This window comes from Pituophis catenifer, unplaced genomic scaffold, assembly GCF_029215685.1.
Source record: "Pituophis catenifer annectens isolate HBS135680 unplaced genomic scaffold, rPitCat1.0.hap2 SCAF_9, whole genome shotgun sequence".
Taxonomy (NCBI): domain Eukaryota; kingdom Metazoa; phylum Chordata; class Lepidosauria; order Squamata; family Colubridae; genus Pituophis; species Pituophis catenifer.
Window position 1 is genome coordinate 24736129 of NW_027256889.1, and position 21087 is coordinate 24757215.

The 21087-nt window shown below is 43.4% G+C and overlaps 1 protein-coding gene across 1 annotated transcript in view; it reads left to right on the plus strand.

Moving 5' to 3' along the window:
* Positions 1–20540, plus strand: part of KCNQ4 (potassium voltage-gated channel subfamily Q member 4) — a 124163-nt gene extending 103623 nt beyond the window's left edge. Inside the window, exons 9-14 of the mRNA XM_070949328.1 lie at positions 3701–3856; positions 14761–14978; positions 15723–15825; positions 16921–17052; positions 18129–18264; positions 20213–20540. Coding sequence (XP_070805429.1) covers positions 3701–3856; positions 14761–14978; positions 15723–15825; positions 16921–17052; positions 18129–18264; positions 20213–20431 — 964 coding nt within the window. The 3' untranslated portion in view covers positions 20432–20540. The remainder of the gene's footprint in view (positions 1–3700; positions 3857–14760; positions 14979–15722; positions 15826–16920; positions 17053–18128; positions 18265–20212) is intronic.
* Positions 20541–21087: the final 547 nt, after the last annotated feature.

Consider the following 21087-nt stretch of genomic DNA (forward strand, 5'->3'; position numbering starts at 1 on the left):
TGTACATCCAAAAGCAACTAGCAGAGGGACTGAGTGGGCATACTCAGGAATTTCACTGAGAAGCATCGAGAGGCATCTACGGGGAGTGCTAACATCTGTAAAGTGACAGATGTAGCATCACAATGGAACATAATGCGTGCATATATTTAAAAGGGGTGGGGCTTCATTAGCGACACCATCCCTACTATCTTGCAGATTGTGATGCCCATGGCCATCCCTGTCTTAGGAGTTGTGTTTAAGTGGGGAGTTGGCTCAGCACCTCCAAGACAGATAGCACTAATTGACTTTGAGAACACTATGTGCAAGAGGCTGATCTCACCAAAAGAACACCACATCATGTCCTTCCCCAAAGGTGGGACTTCAACTCCACTTCACCAGTTCATTCCTACTAGAACTGGAAACCACAATTACTTAAACTCATGGTTGTGTCCCTTATAGAATAAGGGGAAACTTGTATTTGGAGGGTCTGAGTGTCCACCTGGGGAGAAATAAAAATGGCAAGATGGCATCTGCATGTAAAAAGGGGTGGAACTTGAATCATGCAGGCATGATAGACATCTTGACATTAGATCCTCCTCCAAGAACAGGAGAAGGAAGGAAGATAGAAGTGGGGAAAGTAAGTGAGAAGAAATGTGGTAACAAGGACCAAAAATGACAGGTTTCTACAGCTCATGATTGGCTATTTTTGGCACATGGTCCTTCCCATGGATCTTTTGAATAAACAAGGAGACCAAGAAGATGACACCCTTGATTTACTTCCATACACTTCCATGCCACACGACTACTGTGTGTGGCTTGGTAAATCACATTGCATTAACCAGTGTAATAAGGGAAGAGAAGATTTGCAGTAGATTTATTATCACCGGCTACACTTTCCCCTTATGTGGAAAGATGGATTAAAAGAAGAATCAGGAGGCCTATGCTGTCATTTCACTTTTTTCCCTGTTTCAAAATATCTGACATTTTTAGGGGGGAAGACATTAAAAAAAAATACAATACCAAGCATCTTTATCTCAAGGACTTTTGTCTGAATGTACATGACACTGGCTTGGAAGCTGTATCGTGAAGCTTTTTGAATTGCAGACTCATTCAGTGCTGAATGCAAATTTTGGTGGGTTTGACCAAATTCATTAGAAAACTTATTTTTTTTTTCCAGGAAGGCTACTGTTTCTGCAGTAAGGAGAAAGAATAGATTATGCAAAACTTGCCCCCTTTATGATGGATAGTATTGCTTAAGTGGAAGCTTCCAAAGATTAACGTTGGCCAAACATCAGGGAGAAGACATCTTCCCCTATTCAGTGGTCTGGTCATGAAATTGCACCCCATCTTTCTTTCTCCCCCTCCCCCCCCATATATATAGGATAGTCCAGAGCACCTGGCCATGGTATGGAGACCTATTTTCTTCCTTCATGGACAAACCACTGATCTGGAGTAGTGTTTTTTTAATGATGCACTATGGTCTCCACCCCAATTTACACTGGTCCAAATGGCAGATCTTATGAGTTGGAAGTTCTTTGTGTCCTCTGTAGAGAAACATCATTATGAAAAAGGAAAACCCTCCTAGTATTTGCTTCAAATTACTTATACTTGACCCGTTGATGCAAATAATTTTAGAGTTTAACAGTAATGATGTGAAAGTCAATATAACTTAGCACCAATAGCACATACTTTATAAGCAAAGACCACTCTCTGCCAGTTGTAATTCTTAGATCATTTTTGGGCTATGCCCTTATATTCAAGCCATATTAGCTATCCAGTACTCTTTGACTCTGACTCCTAAATTCAGATTCTGCTTGGCCCTAGAGTCAGATATGGAGGAGATCTTATTAGCCTTCTTGTTGCTATTGAGTATAGTGAATCTAGATTTGTATCAACAGAAGAGAATGTTTGTAGCTCAAGACTGATCTGTAGGGTCCTTGGTGATCTCTGACATACAGGACAAATAGGCAGAAAACTAACAGAATGCATCCAGAAACACCAACTAGCAGTCAAAAGACATGATGAAGACTCCTTAATTGCACAACACGTGGATAGACTTCACCATAATTTCAACTGGGAAACTGAGCATCCAAAACCAAGCTAAGTCCAAAAATGCTAGAGAATTTCTGGAAACCTGGCACATAGACAGATCAGCCATCAACAGGCACATTGAGATAAACCACTCCAAAAAGGCAATAAAAAAGCTAAAAAGGAAACAAAAGAACAACAACAACAACAACAACAAAAAACCTTGCCAGCAATTAACACACAGATAAGCAGATATTAACACCAAAATTAACACTAGACCAACAATGGAAAAGTAAACAATATCCCAATCAAGAAAATACCAGCTCAAACGAATAGTCAAACAAGGAACAACAGGCTAGTCAAGGAACCGCCGAGAATATTTCCACCAACACTGACAGGGCAAGCCACTTGTATATAAAGTGAGAGCAAACCCCACTCCCTTCTAGCACTGATGATGTTACCTAGTTGGGTAATGAAATATCTGCAAGAAAGCAACCAAGTTTGGAGAGTACCAAGGAGCCCACAATCTAGAGTTGGTGGAACAGTCCAGCACTCCATCTTTTACTTGAAGACATCCAATGAGGAAGAATTGACAGTTCTTCTGTGGGATTAGTTCCATATCAAATTATTTTCCAAGCCAAAGTCCAATATGGAAGTCTGGCCAGCATTAGCTTTTCATTCCTTTTGTCTTGCTTCTTCCTTTTGCAAACCTTTTGAACTAATTTCAGTTGCCATGTATACTTACCTGCCCTTGGGAGACATATATAGAATAAGTTTCATAGCCATCCTGAATTCAATAATGTTTATTACTGAACACTATCAATGACGAACAATCCAACAGTATGAAATGGGGCATTGTTTAGCATTGAAGACTGAATATTTCAATTAATGGTAAGATTCATTGATTGGTACTGTTGCCTTAGATAGTTCTGAATCAAATGTTCTACAGATCTGAAGAATGTCTGGGTTGCAGCTTGGATTACACTCGGAACAAAATTATGGTAATTCATGACAACTTGTTCACCTGTCCTCCCAAAATTGGAACTCATGCTCATAAATTAGTGTTTCTACAACACACTTAACCAAATTACTTACAAATTTGGCTTTGTTTGCTAAGTTTAGACAGTTTGATCATTCACTTTTTGTGGCTTAGTGTATTTTATGCATGTAAACCATTTGGCTGATTTATAGTTCCACATATTCCACAAACTAAGAAATGGATTAATTTCTAAATTAGATTTGGAGTTAAATTAAACGTGTGAACAGAGGCCAGTGTAACCCATTAGCCGTGTACCGTAATTCTAGAAGCAATGCCAATCAATGTAGTCTATCCAGATAAGTCAATCAAGAAAACAAAACCATTAGGTGATTCCTATTATTTTCTCCTATGGGAAAAAAACAAGTTTTTCCTGAAGAATTTATGGGCAGTGGTCCACAAATATGTTTGTTTTAATTTTGTTAAATTTCTGCTAGGTTTTTCATTGCTTCTCCTTCCTGCCTTTCTCTCTGCCTCTCTCTCTCTGTCTCTTTCTCTCTGTCTCTTTCTCTCTCTCTCTCTCTCTCTCAATCCCCTTCCATTTTTAAGACTTTCCTTGACATTCTATTTTTTTTGCTTGCTTGCTTGTTTTCCCGCCTTTCTCTCCCATTTGAAAGCTTTTAATTTCTCCATGTTTTTATTTGAACCCAACCCTAGAGAACTGGTCCCTATGTTTGAAAACTTGCACCGAGCTCGCAACGGAGGGCTTAGGATCTCTCAGGTGAGGAAATTTCCTGATGGAGCTCCACCGTCGTATCACTCCTTCACCTCTGGCCTGAAAGCCTCCACTCCTACTTTTTGCACAGGAGAAAGGTAGGGTTGATGCCACCTCCTTGCACGTTTTCGTGCCCCTGGTGTGTCTCATGCCCTTCTCTCTCTCTCTCTTTCTCTCTGGTGTGTGGACTCTGTCTTGTGCTGCTGCTCCCTCCTGGTTTTACTCCTTTGTTTGTTTCTACATGTGGTACGAGTTGAGTTGGCTTCCTTTGGGTTCCTCCTTGACCCTTGAAAGAAAGGCAGAACCATGCACAATTCTTTATCTCTTTCTTCTGGCTGGAGGCCATCGTTACACCCCCACCCTGGGATCATTTTCATAGTTGCATTTTCAAGGGAGAAATCTAGGTGGTGCCACCAAAAAGATGAACCCAACACACACAACATCATGGCTAACCCAGAATCTCATTTTCTAGCAGGACTTGTGGCAAAACATTTTCAGCACCAGTTTCTTTCCAGAAAGAGAGTCAGTATGGCTGGGTCTGGACTGTTTCCACCTTCTTCCAAGTCTCCTTTGCAGTCCACCTCATTTCATCATCTTTTCTCTCTCTCCTCCTCCTCTCTGCCTCCCTTGATTCCTATTTCTCTGACCATCTTCTCATCACTTCTCCATTCCCTATTCATTTCCGGAAGCTGGATAGAAGAAGAAGCTCCGTCACCCAAGTGTTTGCGCCTAAGGTAACCCTTCCCTTTAAAATGGCGGCATCTGCTTTTATTCCCTCCTCAGAGAGAGGGAGGCAGCAGTACGGTAGGTTTTCCTACAAGAGGTGCTGGTGGTCTGAATCTCCTGCTGAGGTAGGGGGCAATAACGTGTTGGGGAGGGTGAAAGGAGAAGCAGCACTGAAAATGGAAATAACTCAAGGGGACCAAGGGAATTGTTTGCTGCATCAATTCTTAGAGACAAGGGAGGTCAATTTCCCAGGAAACCAGGGCCCACATTTTACAGAAATTCCTTAGGTCCTCAAGTGGTATTTCTAATTCACGTTGTGGTGTCACCAGAAGTGGAAAGACCAAACATCTGAATCAGGGATGTGAGGAAGGGTAGTGTTTTCTCTCTTCACTTCTCCAAGTAGGAAAAAAAAGTCTCCATGAGATTGTTTTTTTCTTGAAGGAATAGGGTTTTTAAGGGGGAAAGGTTGTCTTAAGCCCTCGTAAGGTTTAACATGATTTATAATTATATTTGCAAGAAACAATATAATTAGTATAATCTAACAATTTTGGAACTGAACTGAAAAAAAATCAAGTCCAGTTGCTTTTAGAAAAAGCACCTTTGGGACAATAATGAACTGAATGATTGAGAATCTCCATAGACATGTCCACATGTCTTCATCATGTCCCTAACCCAGGACATTAGTGTTAAATCATCTTTGGCTGTTCCAGTGTAAAAAAAATATTTCCCCCATAATACCTTTACAAGCTTTGTTATGAACTCAAGCTGATATATTTCCAGTGGTGGGATTCAACCGGTTCGCACCACTTCAGCGGAACCGGTTGTTGAATTGCTGGTTGGCCCCTCCCCTCTCTGCCCCTCCCCTTCCCCCATGGCCTGTTTTTGCTCCCAGGAGGCTGCAGGGAGGCCTACTAGACCCAAAACGGGGCACGGGGAAGGCGCATGCCCCCCGCGGCCTATTTTTGCTCCCAGTGGGTTGCAGGAGGCCAAGTGCTGCCTGTCACACCCCCTGGCCACACCCACCATGGCCACATCCACCCAGCCGGTCATTAGGGCAGAGAACCAGTTGTTAAATTATTTGAATCCCACCACTGCATATTTCACCAAGCATTCTGTTGGTGCAGTCAGATGGACACTTTAGGTTGACTCTTCACTCCATGGGAAGAGTCTTCCAGCTCTATTTTGATTTGGACAACAGGCTTTCAAAGTAGAATCACCTCTTATACCTGACTCAGAAGCTTAGATCAACTTGAATAGCATCTCCCCATCAGTGGTGATGTGGAAGTCACACAAGAAAGTAGAAATGAGAGGCGCTTCTCTGTTGCTCCCTAGCATAGTTTTCCCAGCACCTATCAACAGTGGTCCTAAGGCTACTGAGCACTCTTCCAGAAGAGCAATGAACTTATGTTCAAAAGAAGCATAAAGAAACGATGACAGGTCTAGGGAATGGTTACCCAGGGAAGCAACAGAGAGACATCCTATTTGCTCATTGCCTGTGCAGAAAACCTGTTAAACTCATATTAAAAAGCAGCCAGGTCTCTGAGCAGAGGATTGTAAGAAGCAATTGTAAGAAGCAACTGATTGTAAGAAGCAATTGGGATTGACAGAACAGAAAACGCTATTCTATTTTGGGTTTCCTCACAAGTCAAGAGGAGGACCCTTTAATGGAGGTATTGGGAAGAGCTATCAATAGACAAGAAGAACATGAGTAATGTGATCTTCTTGGCCAATATGCCCATTTCCAGATCTGAACTACGCTGATCATTTTTAAAACCAAGCTTTCCTCCAGCAAGCTCTGGTGATGCTGGCTTGTTTCATGGAGGCCAAGTGAATTGTCCATATCAATGATGGGATTGGGAATCATAGTGAATTTTGGGATGTCCTGAGTGAGGTGTTCTGTGGATGGTGCTCTCACAACATTCATCAAGTCCTGTTGGCCTCAGCATGGCTTTCCCCTCTGTCCTTCCCCTTACTAACCTTTTCCCCTCTCTTCCTTTCTTTTTCCTTCTTGTCTTCTCTCCCCCCCCTTCTTTTTGTTCTTGGTTTTTTTGTTTTTGTTTTTGTTTTCCTTCTCCTCTCTCTAGCCAGATCTTTAGTAGTAAAAGGAATTTCTTTCGGATTCCCACCGGCTGGAAACAGAGGTACCGAGGCTTTGGATCTGCTGTCCAGGAGATGTTTGGGGACTTGACTTGATGTTCATACTCTATTTGCATTATGGTTGTCCCATTGATTCAAACCCTTCCCTTTTTTTAATATCTGAGAGGGCATGCTGTAAAAATCATGTGCAATGGAGAAGTGCATGGGGATGTCCTTCCTTCCCATTTGTTATGATGCCCTTCTAGGGCGGAGATATGTTTGCTCTCCTGAAAAAAAATAATGGTATGTCTCCAGTGCAGCTTTCGAGCAAGATTCAAAACAAATGCACTTGGATTCAACATGGGCCACATTGGAACAGAAGACAAAGAACCCAGGGACCCCACTTCCTACTTAACACTTTCTGAATTCTTCCTTTCTTCTAAAACTTTCTGCTTCTTTTCTCCTCTTCATCCTTGCCCCAACCATCCCAGCCACATTATGTTGACCTCTGATGACCCTAAGAGAATAGCTGGATTAATTAAAAGAAGTCAAAATACTTCAACATGCTATGGATTAGGATGTTTAAACTGTTGGACAGGAGAATTTGTCCAGGTTCCCAAAGCAACCAACTATGAAATGATTCCAAAAGGGTTCTATGTTCCTTGAGTTGTGGAGAGTAAACCTAATGGACAACAGTACCTGATGGTTGAAGGTTTGGTCTAATATGGAATGTGATTAATCATTTCAGGCCAAGATAGTAATCTAGTGGGCCACCATCATGACACTTTGTACCTCAACCTCGCTTCAGTTTATTTTGGGAGTTTTTGTGTTTCTCTCTGATTTTTCATACTCCCAAATCTCAAATCAGAAAGATTGGTTTCCTCCGGTTCTACTTTCAGACAAAAGTATAAAGCTGTGCTGGAGATTTACCTTCGTGTAGCTGCCTGATTATATTCTGGGTCTGGAATAACTCTTAGGGCCAGTGGTAGCCACTTGGAAACATGAATGCATGAAGACAGGAACTTCTCCCTCCTCCTTCCAGATGTAGTGATTCCAATTCTTACAAATGGACAGATTTGGATTTGAGATATGGATGCAATCCATGAACACCTTGGCTGGATAATCTAGCAGTCCTGGAAAGATTTAGACTTAGTCCATTGGCTTGTCAGATTGAACCATACAGTAGAAGATATTGAAAGAATCTTGATTATGTACAATTTCATGCCCTTTTTCTTCTATCCATGACATTAAGACTTGGCGATTGTCATGGGAGAAGTCTCACCCAAACTATGTTCAGCTGAAGAAGGAATCTGACCTTGTTGGAAATTTTACCCTAGGGCTGGCCCTGAAGTTATTCCAGTTTTCTTAATTGAGCTGCATGGGGGGAAAGACTAAAGGAACGGGGAATTCTGGAGATTGAAAACTGGCTGTTGGAACAATCTCCAATCCAAGGTGGAAAAACCAGGGTCCTCTGCCCTTCCTGGAAAAAGGCAACTCACCTGAGAATGCAGAGTTGCTTTGAAGTTCCTCAAGAAAATCAACACTGATGACCATGCTGCCCAGTAAGACAGGCCAAAAAGAGCTGCCAGTTTTCCTCCATGGGAAATGTGGATGATCTCAACGGTACATTCTTGCAAGATGGTGAGAATTAGCAGGTCAATGATCAGTGTGATGGTGCCTCCCAGAGTGACCCTTTCACAATGCCTCCAGTCATTGTGCAAAGACATTCTTGCAAATTAGATGACAAACTATCTGCCTGTGATTCATTAAAAAAAGAGGTCTTCACTTCTCTTTTTGGAATCTGCTGGGCCATGGCTGTGACCAGAGACCAGTGCTGTTGCGGCTGCCTTATTCCTTCATAGCTTGTTTCAGGTGGAGATCTCAGATCTTCATAGGGCTAATGTAGCAAAAGCAAACCAGACATGTGGCAGCTCTAGTAGCTTTAGAACACAGGAATGTATCTTCTTGAATTATGAAAGCTACTGCAGCATGACAAAAATATTTCTTGGGGTTGAGGAGAACAATTCCCAAGAATCAATCCATTGGCTCCTGAACTGGTATAGAGTCACCTCTGTAAAGCAAGTATAGCAATTCAGTTCTTGTCATTTTCTCTTTTTGAAATACTAAGGCATTTTCCCCAAAGTTGTCCTCCAAATCTATTGTACTACAGCCCTTCATCCCTAAACTACTGCTTTTGGGCCATTGTAGTCCAATACAGCTGGATGAAGCCACGTTGGGGGAACAACGCATGAAAGGTATCCAATAAAAACCTGGTGCTTGTTGGAGGATTGGTCAAAAAATGTTGCTTAGGTGTTACTTGGGAATGGGATGGGATTTCTGAAATATCAACTATTTCTCTAAGTTCAAGTCATACATGCAGCTTTAAACCCCATTGCAAACAGGATATTTTGTTAAACAAACTTTCTGGAGAAAAAGGCCACTTGTGATTCCTTGCTTAGCCAACTGTGCAGTGAGAATTATGTCCATTAATAGCTCTAAGATAGCTAATCAAGGGTTTTTTGTTTTTTGTTTTTTGGTGATGTGGGTGGTATCTTTGAGCCAAGATGGATTCTTGGCAGCTGCCTGGACAAGTCCCTGCAATTTTCTTGGGCAAGATGGTTGCCATTTCAGCCTTTCTTAGGGTTGAGACAGTGGGACTGACTCAAGGTCATCCAGTTATCTTTGTGCCTAAGGTGAGACTAGAACTCCTGATCTCCTGGTTTCTAGTTTGATGCTTCACTGCTACACCAAACTGTCTCTCGAACCAAGTTTGGCAACTGGCACCATTCTCAGACCCTTGCTGAAAAGAGGAATTAATTTCCTGGACCTTGCAGTTCCTATAAATCTGGAGGCATTTCTTCATGCTTTGGGCTATAGATGGCCTTGAAGTCCACAATGCGGTGATTTCTTTATGCTAGGCATGGGTGAGGCAACCTTTCCTATTTCTTTGGATGCCTCTTCAGTCCAGTAAGAACCGTTTCATCTCCTTTGGATCACAGGCAATTCTACATTGGGGGCTAAGCTGACATTGCACAACTTTCCATGTCCACAAAATCAGGGGCTTCTGATTTTGCCAGTTCCCTAAGAGCTATAGGGAACAGTTTTTTTTTTTTTTACAGATGGCAAAATTCTATCCTTCCTTCTTTTCAGATGCTGGGATTTCCCCACTCCTGACACATACACACAAAGACACGGTTCTACTGTGTCATCCCCTTTCACCAACCCACCACTCTAGATTTTTGACTCTTCCCATTTGGTGACCAATCAGCCTTTTAAGGCTGCTATGCCTTTCCTCTCTGCCAAAAGGAATGATGGCAAGCAAAAACAAGCAGGAAGAGGGAGGTGATAGCCACCAAGTTTTTGTTTTCGTAACCTTCCATTTGCCAGCTGGAAGCAGAATTGTCCAACTCGAGAACAAGAGAAAGAGAAATGTCTACAGGCTGGTGGTTAATGACAATGACATGAAGGTTTGGCTGTTTTCTAGGTGCAATGGTCCATCCAGAACTTTGATTTTACTATTGTGGCCACCTTTAATCATCATACCTGGTGGATGCCCTTGATCAAGACATGAGCCCAAAGTGCTATTCAGTGCATGCTTGAAGCTGAGTAGGATGGAGACAATGGTTGCGAGCAAGGGATTGTAATTTATGTTTAGCTTAGGCCCGTGGGAAATGGTTAGCGAAGAAATTTAACAGTGAGGTCAGAAATTACCGTTTTCTGCTTGGGTAGGAAGAAAAAGAAGCTCTGCCACCGAAGTCAAATTCTTGGCCAAGCCATTGCTGGATCTGTTAGGTCAAGTGCCATTTGGATCTGTGGAGTTCTCTCTTTGGTTCTGAGCAGAACTGAGGGACCAAACATCCTTGAAAAGGAGAAGCAATTTGTGTTTTGCATTTTGGTTCTGGATCCCTCATCCAAAAAGACACTGTCTGAGATGGCATATCATAAAGCTGTCCTATTTCATCTATTTGGCTGTGGCTACTAAAAATGCTACAATTGGTTAGGTTTAACTTGGTTAATTTTTCCAGTGACTTAGGGTTGTGGTATGAACCCAAATGGTTTGGTTAGTTGAACAATTTCATAAAGCTGAATGTTCTGCTAGAGCAAACGTTTCCATGGTTCTTGAGAGTGCAAACTACCTCAGGTGGAGTTAGCTAAAGTTAGTAACTGAAACATATGTTAGCTTTGATTAGGGTTAACTGGGGGTTAGATTCCTCTGGAAGGATATAACTGCAATGCTGTGATTGAAGCCCCTCCTTTTTTTTACATTCATTGCACATGCAACACATTTCAGAAAGGGGCAGGACCGGTGGTGAAATTCAAATATTTTTACTACCGGTTCTGTGGGCGCGGCTTGGTGGGCGTGGTTTGGTGGGCGTGACAGGGGAAGGATATTGCAAAATCCCCATTCCCTCCCCACTCCTGGGGGAAGGATAGTACAAAATCCCCATTCCCTCCGCACTCCTGGGGGAAGGATGTTGCAAAATCTCCATTCTCTCCCCACTCCAGGGGAAGGATACTGCAAAATCTCCATTCCCACCCACTCCTGGGGGAAGGATATTGCAAAATCCCCATTCCCTCCCCACTCCAGGAGAAAGGATATTGCAAAATCTCCATTCCCTCCCCAATCCTGGGGGAAGGATATTGCAAAATCTCCATTCCCACCCCACTCTGGGGCCAGACAGAGGTGGTATTTGCCGGTTCTCTGAACTACTCAAAATTTCCTCTACCGGTTCTCCAGAATCTGTCAGAACCTGCTGGATTTCACCCCTGGGCAGGACTTTATTACTGATGTGGCTTGAGATTTTTCACCACCACCACTACCCACAATCCCCTTTGCACTTGTGTGAAACAAAATATTTATCTACCTAATAGTTGCAAGTGATGTGCATGTAAAAAGGACACAGGGCTTCAATCACATGGTTGTAGCTGCCATCTAGATTTTTTTTTTTAGCTCTTGTCCCCCACAGACCCATCTCCATCTGAATCCTCCTCGATATTTTGAACAAATATTTGAATAGGCAAATTGGGACAAGCATAGGATCCTTGGTGCTCTCTGAGCTTGGTTGTTTTCTTACAGACATTTCATTACCCAACTAAATAAGATCATAACCTAGGAGGAACAAGTCACTTGTATATAGCCTTGGAAGAGCCTTGGTGGTGCAGCGGACTAAAGTGCTGTTAAGTAGCACTTAGCTGTCAGCTCCCTGCAATTACTGCGAGTTCGAATCTCATCAGGCTCAAGGTTGACTCAGCCTTCCATCCTTCCGAGGTAGGTAAAATGAGGACCCGGATTGTGGGGGCAATAAGCTGACTTTGTATAAAAAAGAACACCGCTTTGGGGGGGGGCAAAAGCCCTACTAAGCAGGTATATACAAAAGTATGAAGGCTATTGCTTAATGCATTGTAAGCCGCCCTGAGTCTCCGGAGAAGGGCGGCATATAAATCAAACCAATAAATAAATGTTTTCCCCAAAATAAGACCCTGTCTTATATTTTTTGAACCCCGAAATAAGCGCTTGGCCTTATTTTCGGGGAGGTCTTATTATTTTGGGGCTCATGGGCAAAGATGGGGCTCCTCTTGCCGTCTTACCTGATTTCCAGCTCTGCGTTTAAATATTTTCGGGGAGGGCTTATTTTCGGGGGGGAGGGCTTATTTTAGCGCATGGGCTCAAAAGCCCAATTAGACTTATTATCAGGGGATGTCTTATTTTCAGGGAAACGGGGTAGAGAGCAAACCCCAGTCTCTTCTAGCAAAAGAAAGCTAGCACTGATGAGGTTACCTAGTCAGGTAATAAAATGTTTGCAAGGAAACAACCAAGCTCAGAGAGCATCAAGGACTCCACAGTTCAATCCTGAGCTACACTGTATTCTCTTCTGTTGGGTCAAATATCTTGTTAGGAAGGAAGGAGAAGTGTTATCTGGAGAAAATGGCTTCTTCCTTCCACAGCCACATTTGCTTGGGCTGTAGGCCTTCCCTTGCTATCAAGGAAGATGTTCTTGGTTTATTGGCCAAAACATTATCTTAAATAAAGCTCTCAGCCAGTTTATCTTGTGTTGAGCTTGCTGAACTTCCAAACATCTCCTCTGCAGGCATCCCTGGTCTTGTTGGGTCTTTCAGTCTCTTCATCTTTTAATTGTTCTAACGTTTCATGTTTGATTTGTTTGCTTGTTTGCTTTCAATCTGTATTGCAAGTATTTTGGAAAGGGCTCCGGACTATGAATGGAGTTGTGGCATGAGCTAGTTTGGGCCCTTTTCCTCTATCCTTTCTCTAACTGAAATCAGCTGCTTGACTTGTGGTCCAACCTGTAGTCCCTACAAATGGATAATGAACGCACTGTACCAAAGTCATAAATTCTACAATGAGGTGGGTGCTGCAGAGAAGTTGGTGTGGATTTGCATGGAGACTTTTTTTTAAAAAAAAGTATTTTTAAAAATATTTTATTGAGACTTTTTATTTAATCTTTTACAGAAAATTAGTGCTACAGGGGAAACCTTGCCTTCCTTATATGCTTGTTTTCTACCTGCAAAGACAAGTTGGTGGTAGTGGGAGAGATATATGTTAGTTAACAACCCTTGGCCCCTCAATCGGAAGGGGAATCGTTGGGCACATCTCCAGAAAAACAAGACCAAGGTTCTTACAAGAGGATCAGGTTGACACACTCTCAGTCCTGCCACTACTTAAATATCTAAGTCAGTGTTTCTCAGCCTTGGTAGCTTGAAGATGGGTGGACTTCAACTCCCAGAATCCCCCAGCCAGCAGTGCTGGCTGGGGGTTTCTGGGAGTTGAAGTCTGCCCATCTTCAAGCTACCAAGGTTGAGAAACACTGATCTAAGTGGAAATGATCCTTAGCTCCATTTGTTGACAAAAGTATAGTTTTAAGTGTACAGCAGTAATGCATAGCCAGAACTGAGAATCATGCACCAAAACCCCTAAATTCAACCTTTCCCTCACTTAACTGCCTCCCATTGCTGACCCCCCCCCTTGCCAATGACCAATCAGGTTCAAGCAAGATGTTTTCAGAACAGTCACTTCAAGTGTAGGTTAGTATGCAGCTCCTTTCCTTTCCCAGTTGGTTGACTTTGAAGCAGCATCTCAGGGAGATACAGAAGTCACTTTCATTTTCCCCAAAGCATTCCCTGTCCTGTCAACCCTCCTGAGAGTTCATGGCAGACTGTCACTGCACAGCGAAACAGAAGCAAGCATAAGGTGGCAGCTTAGACATACTACAGTATTACTGTGTATACAGAAAAAAAAATAGTGCAGGATAGAAGTTCTCATTGACTAAAGTATTATTTCAGGTTTGAATGCTGATCTGCTAAAATACTTAGTTATTTTATTCCAAGTGCTTATATTTGGGGACCAAACTTTCCTTCTGATTCTCATCCATGTTTAGGGGTTTCTACATAAAGACCTCAAATTACAACCATTCAAAGTTATGACAGACCCCCATGGAGCTACTTACAACCTAGATATAAAGTCTCAATAAGACCCTCCCCCCTGCAGTCATGTGGTTGATTTTGGACACTTGGTATCCTCATTTGCAGGATCCCACAGTCATATGACTGTGATTTATGATGGGTTTTTTTTTTTTTTTTGCTGGAAATAGGCATTTACTTCAAATTTCCAGCAAAAAATGCTCATTGTACACAATAGATCTCAGTGGTTAGAATGCAGTACTGCAGGCTAACTCACTGCTCACTCCAGTAGTTCGATTCTGAATGACTCAAGGTTGACTCAGACTTCCATCTTTCCAAGGTCAGTAAAATAAGGACCCAGAATGTTGGGGGCAATATGCTGATTCTGTAAACCACTTAGAGAGGGCTGTGGAGAGGAATATAAGTCTTAAGTGCTATTGCTATTAGTATTCGTGACTATGGTGCTCATTTAATAACAGGCATGATTCACTTAACAACTGCCTCAGAAAGTCATAAAATCAGGCACAGTCGTGTGGTGACCCTTTTAACAACCAGTATGGCTTATAATTGAATTCTGGGCTCAGTTACAGTTGTAAGTTGAGGACTATCTGAGCTGTATAGGATTTCAGGGCCAATGAGCCCGCTGTGATCAAAACTGTAACCTGTTCAAAGGGTAAGCAGAGGAGTGCAGCAGATTTGAGTCTAGGGCCCCCTTCAGCTGTGGCTTTGCATCCTCCCCAGTTCACACGTTCCCCAGTTAACTTCCACTCTAAACCCTTTCCAGCAATAAAATGGGACTCAAAGACCGCATCCGAGTGAGCAATTCTCAGAAGCAAGGTAGCCGGGGGAAGCAGCATCTGGTGCCTCCACTCCATCGCTCCCCCAGTACAGAGAATGTCAACGAAGGCATCAGCCCCAGCAAGGTACAGAAGAGCTGGAGCTTCAATGACAGGACCAAGTTCCGGACCTCATTGAGACTGAAGCCTCGGACACCAGTGGACGGTAAATTTTGGAAGCACCCAAAGCTGGAGGTTGGGAAATTTTCATATGGTTTTAATTCATAATAGTTGATCTTACGAGGAAATCAACCAAGCTTGCTAAGAATTATTTGTGTTTATTTCATCTCTTCTCATGTTTCTGAAGAGTTCGAAATGTGGTAGTTTTTGTTATTGTTGTTAGTTGCGAAGTTGTATCTGCAACCCCATGGACAATGTTCCTCCAGGCCTTCCTGTCCTCTACCATCCCTTAGAGTCCATTTAAGCTCACGCCGACTGCTTTAGTGACTCCATCCAGCCATCTCCTTCTCTGTCGTACCCTTCTTCTTTTGCCCTCAATTGTTCCCAGCATTAGGCTCTTCTCCAGTGAGTCCTTCCTTCTCATTAGGTGGCCAAAATATTTGAGTTTCATCTTCAGGATCTGGCCTTCTAAAGAGCAGTCAGTCAGGGTTGATCTCCTCTAGGACTGACCGGTTTGATCGCCTTGCAATCCAAGGGAGTGGTAGTTTTACTATTTGGTATATTTTATTAAATAGTTTCTTATGTTTATATTCCACACATTTCCCCTAGGACAGTGCATTCCAACCTCAGCAACTTTTAAGATGTTTGGAATCCAAGTCTCAGAATTTCAAAGCCAACACAGTGGCTGAAGAAATCTGGGAGCTGAAGTCCACATATCTTGAAATGACTAAAGTTGGGAAACCCTGACCTAGAGGCTAGTCCTCCCACCAAGTCATGTTTCCATCCACAGCTGATGGTCCTACAGAGGAAAGTAGTGAGGAGAAGACCCATCAATGTGACTTGACTTTTGAAGACATCATGCCTACTGTAAAGACCTTGATCCGAGCAGTCAGGTGAGTTCTGTAAAGCTGGAATCAAAGCTAAGAACTCCAGGTTTGGGTTCACAAGGTGGCCTCTGGAGAAATCCTTCCTTTGCTTTGAAGCATCTGGTCCTCTTGAATCAAAGTTTCAGCATTTGGGATTGCACAGCCAAATAGAATAGCCTTTTTGTAGCCTAGATGTTGCTCTCAAGAGAAATTGAGATTAAAGAAATTGACATTAAAGCCAATTAGAGTTGGCTTTAAAGGAAGAAGGGAAAGGGTCTCATGCTGAATATATACTTTAGGCAGACTTGCCCTGGAGAAATCCCTGAAACTAAGGGAAAGATTCCAGTTGTACATTAGCAGTAAGAAAAGGATGACAGTGAAATTCACAATTAGAAGATGTGATGATCTCTCTTTTGCTCCTTGAAGTTGATTGATCCATGAGATGGGTTGAAGTGTGTCCATTTGTCCTTCAAGGCATTTTTGGTAGTCTATCAAGTTCCATTGGGAGATTGCTCCAGCAATAACAAAATTCTTGAATTACTCTTAGGATAGATGGAGTGGGGGTAACTGTTTCGGCTCTGACTACTACTGCCACTGTATTCAGGCCAGCCCCAGAATAGATCTTAAAAATTTAGCTTGATTTTGTTCAAGTAGGAAAGCCTTTGGTAGGCTCAACAATTCTACACTCTTTGACACTGATGCAATTTTTGCCTTCTGGTCCTTTAAAATGGAGAGCAGAGTGGTTGGGTGATTATACCTGAGTCATTTAGTTAATGTTTTAGAATTTGCTGTGGTCTTTGTTGAACTTCAGTTGAAGTGGTTGATCTGAAACTCCTAAATATGAAAGTTTTTTTTTCTATAGGCTTAAAATCTGATTAAAACTGGGGACACTGGGTTGAAGAAGATTGGGCCACAGCATCTCCTGCTTTCAGGTTGCATTTTTGGCATCTGTGGTTAAGGAGTTCCCTCCCCACCAGCAGTTCTGAAACGCACTTACCGGTACTAAATGGGAGTATTCCATGCAAGGTTACCCAGACCAGTAAAAGGTTACCTAGATCTCTCCTCCAGGTGTTGGTGCCTTGCATTTTAATTTTTTTTAAAAATAAGCATGTTTTCTTGCAGAATTCTTAAATTCCTAGTAGCCAAAAGAAAGTTCAAGGAGACCCTGAGACCATATGATGTTAAGGATGTGATTGAGCAATACTCAGCTGGCCACCTGGACATGCTTGGCAGAATCAAAAGTCTCCAGACACGGTGAGGAGAAATACTGGTGCTCAGTGGTGCTCAGGGTTATTTTTCCCAGCAACTTGAAAAGCCAAAACTAGTGATGGTGCTGGTGGCAAGACTACAACTGGAGAGCAGGGTCAGAAGCAACTACAAATTTGGCCAGCATTGGTTGAGTTTCTTTCATAGGCTTATGATGCAGCTGCAGACAAGAGACTGTGAGAGAATCCCAGTGACAAATGTAAAAAGACGGTCAACATCTGCACAGCCACTTGGGCAGAAAAGCAAAAGCAGTTGGTCCTTCCCCACCTTCTTCTACCCTGTTTCCCCCAAAATAAGACATCCCCTGATAATAAGCCCAATTGGGCTTTTGAGCGCATGGCAATAAGGCCAAGCACTTATTTCAGGGTTCAAAAAATATAAGACAGGTCTTATTTTTGGGGAAACACAGTATTAAAGACTTAGGTTTTGGGAGAACTGTTGCAATTATTTTTATGCAGAGATGTTGGGGATACACAGTTCTGGAGTATATTAGAAAGTGACAGAATCACTTTTAGACAGAAAAAGCCCTTTCAGGTGGAATTCTCAGAGGTGGACCTAATGTTCTTGCCCAGGGGCAAAATCCAGCAGGTTCTGACAGGTTCTGGAGAACCGGTAGCAGAAATTTTGAGTAATTCAGAGAACCGGTAGTGAAAATTTTGAGTAGTTTGGAGAACCGGTAGCGGAAATTGGAGAACCAGCAAATACCACCTCTGGCTAGTCCCAGAGTGGGGTGGGAATGGAGATTTTTCAATATCCTTCCTCCAGGAGTGGGGAGGGAATGAGGATTTTGCAATATCCTTCCCCGAGGAGTGGGGAGGGAATGTGGATTTTGCAATATCCTTCCCCCAGGAGTGGGGAGGGAATGGGGATTTTGCAGTATCCTTCCCCTGCCACACCCACTAAGCCAAACCACACCCACCAAGCCACGCCCACAGAACTGGTAGTAAAAAAAATGGATTTCACCACTGTCCTTGCCTTGATCTAGTTTCCCAAGTGACCCAGATAGCCTCATTTTGTTTCACCTGATATCATCTCTCCCACATCTCTCTCTTCACTCTTTCCAGTGTGGATCAGATTGTGGGCCGGGGAGGTCTCACCATGGATAAGAAGACACGGGAGAAAGGGGAAAAAGCACCATTGGAGGTCGATCTGGTGGATGATCTCAGCATGATGGGCCGAGTACTAAAAGTGGAAAAGCAGGTAAGGCTGGGCCTGGGAGGTACATGGGTAAAGGGAGGTGGGCTCCTTATACATGATGTGATCAGGCCACTGCTTGGATCTTAAATTTCATTTCTTGGATAATTAGATTTCCATCCCCCTTTTGTCTAAGAGCTCTTGCTGCAGAGGTGGGTTTCAGCAGGTTCTGACCAGTTCTGGAGAACCGGTAGTAAAAATGCTGACTGGCCCCACCCCCATCTAGTCTCCGCCTCCCGAGTCCCAGCTGATCGGAAGGAAATGGGGATTTTGCAGTAACCTTCCCGTGGATTGGGGACGGAATGGAGATTTTACAGTATCCTTCCCCTGCCACACCCACCAAGCCACGCCCACAGAACCGGTAGTAAAAAAATTTGAAACCCACCACTGTCTTGATGGTATTCCCAACATGCATTCCTTCATTTTTCCCTTTAAAAATGAGTTGGTCTGAAAGTGGGGCGATTCCATGGCTAAGGATGGACTTGAACTTGGACCTCTTCAATTCTAGTTCAACCCCTTAAGGCATCATGAGCATCTGTGGAGGTAGCCACAACTGACCTCAAGGGGATGATGACATTTTCAGGCAGATGGCATCAATGGGTAACTTGCATTGTGTGCATCAAGATTTCATGTCATATGTGACGTCACTGTAGCTTCCACTGGAGGCTTCTTAGATCATCTTGATTCACAAGCCAGGAATTGATCCTAGTCATCCTCTTCTTAGGAAAGAAGAGGCTGTATGACTCTAATATGCTCAACCTGATTGCTGAATTAATTCTTTTTATGGGTTTGCCCAACACAGGGGTCAGCAACCTGTGGCTCTGGAGCCGCATGTGGCTCTTTCACCCCTCTGCTGCGGCTCCCTGTCACTCAAAATATGCATCACAACCACCAATGTGTGACACCCACCGGCATGCTATTTATTGAGCTTTTCAACTCCCAGAATTCTGGGAGTTGAAGTCCACAAGTCTTAAAGTTGCCAAGGTTGGAGACCCCTGGTCTGGAAAGCAGTTCTGATCATTTTAAATGTTGTCCTGCCCCTTGCATTCACATGACTTTTAATTCTGCCAAACATGCGATTTGCAACTTTTTTTGCTGTTTTCTGGCAGCCCGTTGAATATGCTGTATTCTCTTAATGACCACATGGACTGCTTAATGACCAGAGCGACTCACTTTGCAACCATTGTTAAAACAGTCATAAAATTGAGTCCGGTCACATGGTGACTTGCTTAATGACTGCCCCAAAATTCTGGGCCCAACTTGTGGTTGCCCTACACAGGTTACAGCCCAATTTTGATGATGCTTTTGGGTATTTTTTCCTGGAATAAGGCACTCGGCCTGTAGTGAAAATGGAAGAATAGGATTTGCACAGTTAAAAACAAAATTAAAGATTTTCTGCCCCAAATCTAAAAAATCTCAGACCCACCTATATGAATGCTGAAGTTTTGCCCCTTTTTCACCATTGCCTTATCAAATTCTTGGACATCCCCCACTCCCTGTTTATGCACCTGAATTCCCTTCATTTTATAGCTGCTGATTCTGAAGAATAAATGTCCAACCTCATAATTTAGATCCATGTTTTAGAGCAGGGGGTCCCCAAACTTGGCAGCTTTAAGACTTGTGGACTTCAACTCCCAGAATTCTCCAGCCAGCTGACTAGAGAATTCTGGGAGTTGAAGTCCATAAGTCTTAAAGCTACCAAGCTACCAAGACCTCTGTTTTAGAGCTTGGGGAGTTTTTCATCTTTCTCTTTCTCTTTCTCTCTCTCTCCTTCTCCCTCCCTCCCTCCCCTCCCATTCTCCCTCCCTCTCTCCCTCCCTCCCTCCCACTGCCTCTCTCCTTCCCTCCCTCTTGCTCTCTCTCCCTCCCTCCTTCCTTCCTTTCCTCCCTCCCCCTCTCCCCTCCTCCCTCCCTCCCTCCCTCTCCCTCCCTCTCCCTCCCTCTCTCTCTCCAGGTTGAGTCTATTGAGCACAAGCTGGACTTGTTGCTAGGCGTTTACTCCCAGTGCCTACGGAAGGGTTCCATCAACTCCATTAGCTTGACCGCTATACCAGTTCGCAGTGGGGAACCGGACATCACCTCTGACTATCATAGTCCTGTGGACCATGAAGACATCTCTGTCTCTGCTCAGACCTTGAACATCTCCCGATCGGCTAGCACCAACATTGACTAACATGGCCTCTCCAGACTAGCTGTGTAACAGCCACACACCAGCTACATGCGGGGAGGAGAGGCTGGGAGGGAGTCTTTCGTTTAAAGAAGGACTTGGGAGACAATTCCTGACTACTCTTATGGACCGTGCTCGACTGAGCCGAAATCTTCTCCAGCCTCACCTTGTTGGTGTTTCCCCATCAGATTCGTCTGCCTTTGCACCAGAACGATCACCTCAACTTTACTTGAAGTCTTCCAATTGGGGGCAAAGCCACTAGCACCAGAGCATTTAGAGCAAATGTAGACAAATGGTTAGGCCTCTGAAGCAGCAGGGTGGTCCCAGCACCCATCAGCTGTCAGCCGTAACTTCGCCAGTGTTTCTGGGCTCCCCCCAGTGGTCGTGATAGAATGTAAAACTCAGTCAGCAGCTTTCTCTGTTGGGAGGCAAGCCTTGTTAGCCTGAAGTAATGGGCAGAGGAATCTGTCTTTCACCTCTCAGCCTCCTGTAGACATCTGCCATGGTTCCCAGTTAACTCCAGAGTTTTCAGGTGCCTCTAGGCTACCGAGGAAATCAATTCTCTTTTGACAAAGAGCAGTCAAGATGAAATGGCCACTTTGGACTCTTGAGTCATTGTGATGGCCAACCCATCAAGGAAAACCATGCAAATGGTGACAGCC